The 10,000-nt window shown below is 49.5% G+C and overlaps 1 protein-coding gene across 1 annotated transcript in view; it reads right to left on the reverse strand.

Moving 5' to 3' along the window:
- Positions 1-10,000, reverse strand: part of nrp2a (neuropilin 2a) — a gene marked incomplete at its 3' end in the record, with an annotated part of 49,133 nt that overhangs the window by 32,732 nt on the left and 6,401 nt on the right. The window contains exons 2-3 of the mRNA XM_083679826.1: positions 9,261-9,438; positions 2,318-2,499 (exon numbers count right to left, since the gene is read on the reverse strand). Of these exons, the coding sequence (XP_083535952.1) occupies positions 2,318-2,499; positions 9,261-9,438 (360 nt within the window). The remainder of the gene's footprint in view (positions 1-2,317; positions 2,500-9,260; positions 9,439-10,000) is intronic.

A 10,000-nucleotide genomic window follows, 5' to 3' on the forward strand; every position in this document is an offset into this window, starting at 1 on the left:
AACCCTCAACCTTAGTGTTGTTAGCGCCATGCTCTACCGACTGAGCCACAGAGGACCATGTCTTGTGTGTATGTGTGTGTGTGTGTGTGTGTGTATGTGTGTGTGTGTGTGTGTGTGTGCATATGTGTGTGTGGGTGTGTGTGCATATGTGTGTGTGGGTGTGTGCATGCGCGCGCGTGTATGTGTGTGTGTGCGTGCGTGTTCCTTGAGGGTGTGAAGTTACGTGTGACCCCATGTTCACGGAACACGGCTTGACGTGATGGACTTGAATGATTAAACAAACAAGCTACAGACCCCTCATTACCCCCACGGTGCTGAGAGCGTCTCGAAGGACAGGCACACAGATACTTTCAAGTCCAAGCAGGACTGAAGGGTCAGGCTCTGCCTTCAGCCAAGTCTGAGGGGAGAGGGAAGCCGTGTAGCTGTGTATTGACCTAAGATCTATATCTATGGGAGGAACGCACCCCTTAAAAACACAAACACACCCACACACACACACACACTCACGCACGCACACACACATTGTTGTAAATAAACATCTCCACTGTCGCCAGGAGGCTTATGCCTCCCAGTCAGTTATGTTCCCTCCAGAACTCGGAGGTTTGGTTTATGGAAATGTTTGGGGCTGACATCCTGACATGACAAAACAAACAGCTGTGATGGGAGAGCATGTCAAGAGAGAGAACACCATACTCAAAACATATGCTCTTCATAACCATAAATACACTACCTTTCGCTCTCTCTCTCTCTCTCTCTCTTTCATACAAACACACACACACACACACACACAGATACGTATACGCCTGCAAACAAACACACACACAGAAACACACTGTAACCACCCACGGATATATTTGTACATGCACAAGCATACACCTACACACGGACACAATTTTATTTGCACCCCAAATGCATAGCAAGATCTTGTTAAAACCATAGCAACAGCATTCCTATCTGTTAAGTTAGTGTGTGTGTGTGTGTGTGTGTGTGTGTGTGTGATGTGTGTCTGTGTGTGGTGTGTGTGTGTGTGTGTGTGTGTGTGTGTGTGTGTGTGTGTGTGTGTGGCCGTGTGGCCGTGTGGCCGTGTGGCCGTGCGTGCGTGGTGTGGTGTGTGTGTGTGTGTGTGTGTGTGTGTGTGTGTGTGTGGTGTGTGTGTGTGTGTGGTGTGTGTGTGTGTGTGTGTGTGTGTGTGTGTGTGTATGTGTGTGTATTACATTAGTCATATCATCAGGGGTTGAACTGGTGGCCTTGGTAACAGAGCTAAACGCAAGAACTGGGTCATACTCAGTAGGTGTTTAAAACAGGACAAAATGGTTTGGAATGGAGGTACCGACACCTGAAACAGTCACACTCCTGTCCCTACGATCTCACCAGCCAAGTACAGCCTATACTATAGTGTACACTTGCAGAAGTATACATCCAGTACACTTACAGTATCGGAGTGGACTTCTCCTTGGCCCTGGAGTTTACTACCATAACCATTAAAATCCCATCCCAACCCATCCCCGTAAACCCCTTCCCCTCACCTTATAAACCTCTCACCCCTGGCCCCTCCCCATCTCCCTCCCCAGAGCGCCTGTAACCTCTCTCCCTCACCCCTCACCCCCACCCTCCCTCCCTCCCTCCCTCCCTCCCTCCCAAGAGGAAGCAGAACCCAGCCCAATTAAACAGGCATTCCTGGGATGCTTTCAGGGCATGAAAAGAATTAAGTTTCCTTTCCTGTGAAAGATTGTTTACTTCCCTCACCGGTTCTCTTGATCTTAATTGGTCTGGGAGTGTTTGGGAGTGTGTGTGTGACGGACCCGCGCAGGGGTGAAAGATCACACATCACGGGTCATGCCGGTGGTATCGCAAAACAAAACAAACAGTCAACCAATCAATGTCTTTACATACGTCGTTGGGGAATGCCCCATTCAGGGCCATAGGATGAGTTAAGGCCATTGTAGTTTCAACCCATAAAACATTAGGATGCTCTCAGACCAAATGCCATTCAATTCAATGGCGGCCATGTTGGCACCTTCTCCAGGGCAATAGGGACCAATAGCAGTCCACAGAATCTTAAACCAACTGAATCCATAGAATGAAACACTCATCATAAGCGGACACATAGAATACTCTGAGGCAACAAAATGGCGTCCAGCTCCCATGTCGGTCAAACTGCATACGTCTATATTGGACTCTTGCTCCACCTATCTACAACTGACACGTATGCCTGAACAGACAAATACATGAACGCATTGCCGTAACCTGATCAACAACCAATCAGAACAAACTATGGGGGCGGGGGTGGGGGGTGGGGGGAGTATCATTCTCTCACCTGTCTTGAAGATCTCGTAGCGCAGCGAGAATCCCGCCCCCTGGTGGGCATAGTCGGAGACGAACTTGATATGCAGGGCATGACCGGAGGAGATGATGGCGGGTGGGGCGATGTTGCTGCAGTGCTTCCCCAGGAGATCAGCTGACTCTGAACTCCCGTCACGAATCTCCACATAGTCGTACCTGAGGACGAGAGAGAGAGAGAGAGAGAGAGAGACAGAGAAAGAAATAGAGAGACAGAGAGAGAGAGAGAGACAGAGAGAGAGAGAGAGAGATGTGTCAAGGAAGCAAACCATGAGATGAACTGAAGGTTGTGACGGATGTTTTTAAAGATATGCAGCATTGAGAAGGATCTGAGAAGGGCCCTAGGAAGATGAATTGCCAATTAGACAGCTGGCTGGATTTAGTATAACACCATTCTAAAGATAGACAAGGCAAATGAATAAATGAGCTAAGGAAGGCTTAAGCTGAACATACGTGGGGATAGGGACCCAAAAAAAAGAGAGCAGAACTGAGAGGAAATTGAGAAAAACAGTCTTTTGAGGCTCGACGTGCTCTAGCCCATATGACCCTTGACCTCTGTTAACCTGTTGACCTCCCTCCAACAAACCCAAATTCTTGACTGTCAGTTCAGAGAGAAGCGGAGGGGGCTTCAGGTAGATACAGAGCCCACCTGCCTGTTCCATAATTAGCCAACTCACACAGCCCACAGCTACAAACACAACACAGCAGCAGGTCACTGACACATATGTAGAACACTGGTCATGATAAACCAATTCATCCTGTGCGTGTGTGTGCCTGTGTGTGTGTGTGTGTGTGTGTGTGTGTGTGTGTGTGTGTGTGTGTGTGCGTGAGTGTGCATGTGTGTGTGTGTGTGTGCTTGCGTGCATCTGTGTGTTTGTGTGTGTGTGTGCTTGTTTGTGTGTGTGTGTGTGTGCGCGTGCACGCGTGTATGTGTGTATGCGTGTGTTAAGCCGATTCCATTGTGAATTAGTTCTATGAGTCTCAACACCGTTCCAAACCCGAGCAGCTCCCGGCAGCTGGAAGGCATTCACTTCACGATGAGTCACACTCAGAGGCAGTCTCCTCTGCCTCTTGCCAGTTCCTGTTTCCACGGTGCTCTCTAACGTCTTTGCTCGAGCCTAGTTGTTCTATAAGCAACCTAACTCAACCACTCAGGGGCTCGGGAATTGGTTCATTCGCTGAATCAGGGGCTGGAACGAAAGCCTACACAGAAACCAGAAACTCACACACACACACACACACACACACACACGCTGCCGCATCACTGCGGTGTCGGCCGCACCGGGTTCCTAGCCCCCCCCCCCCCCCCCCCCCCACCCCCCTCCCGATGAGGCTGAGAGAGCTGGCTATCCCTGAGTGTGTGTGTGTGTGTGTGTGTGTGTGTGTGTGCGCAGCTGTAACGGACACCTGCATGCTTGGGGAAAACACACCCAACATACAGTGTCGTATCACCAACATGGAGGATAAAACGCCTGAGAAGGGGCTGAGAGCCTAATTAGGTTTTAATTGATTTTGGAGTGGGGCTCTCGCTTGCCTGTCGTGGATTAGCAGCCGTGAGTGAGTGTTTCTCAGATGTGATTATTGACCTGCTCGCTCAGTCTCCTGAGACCCTGATGAATACATGCATGAGAGGCTAGAGGCTAGACGTGTGAGAGCTGGGGTATATGTCTCTCACACACACACACACACACATGCACACGCACACACGTGCGTACACATGGGCACAAACGCACACGCACATAAGTACACACACACACACACACACACACACACACCCTGACACATGCCGTTTTTTCCCCATTCCATTAGGAGTCACCTTACACCGCGCCCCTCACTATGTCTCTCCCCTCACTCTCTGCACCCCCCCCCCCCCCGCGCCCCCCCCCCCCTGTCTGGATCTACATGGGTTAGCAGCCCTGTTTTTTTTGGAAGCCATTACGGGGCCACGTGTATCCACCCTGTCAACCAACTCTCCATAGAGAATACATAGAGCACAGGGGGGAGGGCAGGGAAACTAAGGTCCTTCTGGGCTGTAGCCTAGCACCAGTCCAGACATGCCTTCTCTCTCCTCTCCGCTCCTCTCCTGCTTGTCCCCTGCACCTCCCCTCCACGGCCTTCGCTAATTGCCTTTCACACCTTTCGTGTTTTTTTCCTGGAACTTTTCTCCACCCCTGGCACATTCCCTATAGGCGCCACAGGGTCCCCTGTGCTCCCCCGCCTAGTCTGGGGGAGGAAGAGAGAGAGAGACACACAGACAACTCTGTCCAACAGCATGGTTATGTTGTGGTAAAGGTTGCGGTAAAGGTACTGACTGGACTTGTACATCCATCTCACCACTGTCTAGTCCACTTCCTCCACTCAGAGGACCATGGTGACACACTCTCCAGGAACCAGGAAGAGGGGAAATCTCGGTTTTCTACTTGACCTGATTCAGAGGAATGAGTGTCGTCTTGTGCTCCACACCAGGGGAGGCTGGCGGAGGTAGAAATACAGGAGGACGGGCTCATTGTATTGCATGGAACGGAATAAGGAATATCGATACCATTCATCGTTCCATTCCATGCATTACGATGAGCCCGTCCTCCGATTTCTACCTCCACCAGCCTCCATGGCGCCACCCTCCCTGCTCATCTGTATTGTTGATATTAATCAAGGGTGATATGACTGAATGACTGAGCACATGGTTGCGAACTACAGGGTCTCAGTTATTATGAAACAAGAAAATTGTTGTTGTTATCAATTGCGAGCCTCAAAGTCATCTATACAGTATAATTGATCAACGTCTTTTTTTCCTCTGAAAAGAACTGAATTCAGACAATATGTTTTGTTATCTTTTCTGCTCTGAATGCTGAATGCTAAAACCCTGACAGGATGTGTCTCCGTTCAGACGCGACAGAGGCAGAAATGAAGTAAGGCTGAGAGTCTAAATAGTAGAACCCACTCACGCACCCCCCCCCCCCCCCCCTCAGGGGAAGGCCTAATAAGCCATAAGTGCCTCTGAAATATTAAGTAGACGCTAGGAGTGGAATCCCAGCAGATCTACGAGGCTGCCATCTTCAATTTGGCCTGAAAACAAATAACACTCTGCCGCCCATCTCAGACAGCTGTGCTTACAGATGACCAAGGCCAAACCGCCAGCCACAAAGAGGGCGAGGCTTGCCCAAGGCTTCTGGAGGAGCATCGATCCCACAGTCTGACTAACTACTGCTGGGCCCGTGTCCTCTGGCCTGCCTTTACGGTCTGTCTGCTGTGGGTTTCTTGTTATATGCTCTTCTCCCTCCCTGTATGCAGAAGGACAACACATGTATACAAAGACAGTGATTCAGAGTGATCGGATGCTTGACTGAAAGACTATTGTGGAGGTCACACAGTCCGCAACCTTACCTTCCCTAACCGTGACATGACCGTGACTATGACCCTGCCCCCGGGGCTGATCAGACCCTAAATCAGCTCCTCTTAGTCATGACCTCACTCAACCGTCTGCCCGCCCCCAACCACCACGCCCCCCCCCCCCCCCCCCCTCCAGCCTACGACGATCGTCCATCGATTCCTCATTACAAGCGGAAAACAGCCATTGATCCCACACCTCCCCTCTTCCCCCCTGGGAGAGCAGTGAGAGGAGAGGGTGATATCATTCTCACACATCACAGGCTCCATTGTTAGGCCCCACCGGTGCCACTTCCCCTGTGATGAGCTACATTACAGACCAGGGGGAATGTCCTCTGGCCTGACAAGAGGACTACAGTTATCAAACCTCTCTTAAATCACCTGCTCCCGCCAACCCTGGGCTACAGTCAATAAATAAATGACCAAAGTGTAATAAAAACCACATGGGTGGAAAAATGGATTTTCGAGAAAGTATGTGTCCGTTTTATGGCGTGTGTGTGTGTGTGTGTGTGTGTGTGTGTGTGTGTGTGTGTGTGTGTGTGTGTGTGTGTGTGTGTGTGAGAGAGAGAGAAGAGAACATCCTTCAAGTGGTTTAATCTCACAGTGAAAAATAAAACACTTCCACTCCAAGACACAGAGAGAGAAAGAGAGAGAGAGAGAAAGCGATTGTGTGTGTGAGAGAGAGAAGGAGAGAGAGAGAAAGAGAGAGAGGTTGTGTGTGTGTGTGTGTGTGTGAGAGAGAAAGAGAGAGAGAGAGAGAGAGAGAGAGAGCGAGAGAGAACGAGGGAGGGATCCACCTCCAGCAATCCTCACCTCTCAGACTCATATCGGTATCATCTCTGGGCCCAGCGATGGCAGATTGCATTAGAGATAGGGCCTGATATTTCATCTCGCCTTTATTGCATTTATTTCCCATCAATCTGCCTTGGGCCTGGAGGTAAGAGCTACTTGGCACCTGGCCGGACTAGCCTGAAATGAAATTCTGAATTAAAGTGGGACCTCAGACACTGGGAGTCTGCATAATACTGGAGATTAGATTGTGTCCGTGATCGCTTGTGATTTGAAACTACAGTATACCCAAGCCTGCTTTTATATATTGAACCAAGGGAAAAGCACCAGTTGGCCATGTAAGGCATTCATTCAGTATTGCGTGGGTTAGAAAAGTTCGACTGACCTTGGTAGGGTCAAATCAACACTTTCCATGGGTTTCAGATTAATTTGCGCCCGGGAGAGCGTTATGACCAACACTTGTGTATGTGTGTATGTGAGAGTGTGTGTCCATGTGTTCGTCAGTCTGCCAAAACTCAATCCTTTGCAACACATAGCCAAGGCCGTCCACCCGCTGACCAAATCTCCTACAGTACCTCTTTCCCAAAACCCCCTCCAGCAAACCTCCGTCAGATCTCCTTAACCTCAAGGAGGAACCGAAAAAACTCCATGGTTCCCTTTTCTTCAGACATACTGGTATGCCTAATCATGCAGGGAAGAGGAAACTATCCACAGCTGCACTACAAAGGCTGGAATCTATTTGAGCAGAACAGTGAAAAAACGTGAGATGAAGGGGAAAGTGTAAGGCTGCACTTTGGCTTTTCTCAACTGAGTTTTGTTGCCGTTTCGGGGCCTGAGGGAAGCACATCCTCCACAAACGTAAAAAGGCTACAGCATTAGTGTGAAAATGGTCTGGTCGGTCTGTCTCTATGAATAAGTCAGAGTATTGGCACGGTGCAACCTTTTCTAATGGGCTCATAAAACTAGGCCTTTTTCTCTGGGGTCCGACACTCTTGCAGATGACACACACACACACACACACACACACACACACACAAACACACACACACACAAACACACACACAGCGCTGAGAGTGAGAGTGCAAGAGGGCAGAGCGAGGTCCCAGTACCTTCAGGCTAATGTAAAACCCATCAAAATAAAAAGAGAAGAGGAGGCATTTCAATATTATTTTGCTGCTTTCTCTTTCCTACGGCCTTTCATGCATTGGAGTACCAAAGACAGACCTGCCTTTGCCGAGGATCACAGGCCTTAATGACTACAGACCGGTCGCCCTGACCTCTGTGGAAATGAAAACCTTTGAACGCCTCGTGCTCACCCACCTCAAGGCCATCACCAACACCCACTGCAGTTCGCCTACAGAGCTAACAGGTCTGTAGACGACGCAGTCAACATGGGACTCCACTTCATCCTCCAGCACCTAGACTCCCCTGGCACCTACGCCAGGATCCTGTTTGTGGACAGCTCTGCATTCAACACCATCGCCCCAGTTCTCCTCCAGGACAAGCTATCCCAGCTGAGCGTGCCTGAGCCTACCTGCAGGTGGATCACTGACTTCCTGACAGACAGGAAGCAGCACGTGCGGCTGGGCAAGCTTGTTTCAGAGCCCCGGACCATCAGCACTGGAGCCCCACAAGGCTGTGTGCTCTCTCCTCTACTCTTCTCCCTCTACACCAACAGCTGCACCTCTAGCCACCCTTCTGTCAAACTCCTGAAGTTCGCGGATGACACAACCCTCATTAGATTAATTCGCACAGCCTACACAATTTATTCTCTTATTGTTCTATTTTGTAAATTTGGTCTTGCTATTTTGTTAATATTTCGATATTTTGTAAATTTTGTATCAATATTTGCTTATATATTGTTTTTTTTACATTGTTTTTTATGTCCCATGCACCAACCTTACCAAGTCAATTTCCTGCATGTGCAAATACACTTGGCCAAATAAAAGAATTCTGATTCTGATTCTGATTCTGAAAAAAAGGCTTAAAAAAACAACTGAGGCATTCATCCTATCATTCTATTGCTCACACATTCTGTCCAAGGTCTAGTGATAATACGGGTGAGGTACAAGTATCACTCAACGACAAAATTAAAGTTCATTACACCAGTTATGAAGTGTGTGAAGTGTGTGTGAAGTGCAGCTCACCACGTCTAACCAGCTCGTACAGTACAGGGGAGCCTGGTGGAGGTAGAAATCGGAGGACGGGCTCATTGTAATGCATGGAACGGAATGAGGAATGGTGTCAAACACGTGTGCGTTACAATGAGCCTGTCCTCTGCGTTCTGCCTCCACCAGGCTCCCCTGGTCCAGTATGAGACGAAGGTTTAAGACCAGGCCAGGGGAGAGAATGACTGATTCCTATGAGGTCAGAGCCAATAGAAAGTCATATGATTCATCTGATTCATCTCTGAGAAATGAAACTGACCAATCTGCTCCTCATCTGGCTTTAAACAGCTGCACTTCATTCTCTCTCCCCCCCCCCGAAATCTGTTTCTCTGTAAACCTCACTTCCATCATCATCATCATCCCTCTCTTTCTCTCTCTCTCTCTCTCTCTTTCTCTCTCGCTCCCACGTCATCACATTGTCTTTTTCCTCCACCTCCATTATTTTCGTACTCATCAGATGTTCCTCCATTATCTCTACATCCACCTCCTCCTTTCCTTTTCATCTCCTCCACCTTTCTCCTCCTTCCCTTATTCAAACCCCTCTCGTTCATGGTGTTTATGGCCTAAGACCCTCACCTGCAGTTCAGTCTCTCCAGCTCAAAGTGGGGGTTGAAGTTGAGGACGATGCGTTGAGAAGGCTCCGGAGCCGTGATGACCCACTGGCAGCTCTGGTGGGGGGGGTACTCCAGCGGGTACCCGGGGGAGGTGATGTACCCGGCGTCGCTGGCATCCAGCTGCCCGCCGCACGCCTCACCTGACGGAGACACAGAGAATGGGAAAGGACAAGTCAGAAGACCAAACGAAAAAGGCATGCCGATCCGTCGAATCGTAGATCTCAACCTGTGACTCCCGTTAATGAAAATGAACCCTATTATAGCGAAACAATTAAAGTCGTTCAGTGTTACGCTTAGGCTCACAAACTCTCTCTCTCTCACTCTCTCTCAAAGACCTCCACACCCAGGCCTTATCCGTCCAGCCTCCGCTGGGACCGTTCTCTAAGTGTAATTGTTCCTCCAGCAGAGCAATCTGCAAACATTAGGACACATTCTCTGATTGTATCGCTCTCTCCCAGGAACAATAGCCTGCCCAATGGCATCGCTCCGCGGCACAGACAGGAAGTGACACAAAGACTCCCTGTCTGAGGGGTTCAGGGGTCACCCCGACTCTGTAATGAGAAGCTAAAGTATAACAAAGGCCTCTATTTTCACCATGCGACGTGGGCTTTCTCACGCAGTCTTATCTCCCACAAACATGCTACATGCTAAAAACACGCAGGCTAACACGTAGCCGACGACACAATACCACCCCCCAGCTCT

The sequence above is a fragment of the Argentina silus genome (genome assembly GCF_951799395.1).
Source record: "Argentina silus genome assembly, chromosome: 11".
Classification (NCBI taxonomy): domain Eukaryota; kingdom Metazoa; phylum Chordata; class Actinopteri; order Argentiniformes; family Argentinidae; genus Argentina; species Argentina silus.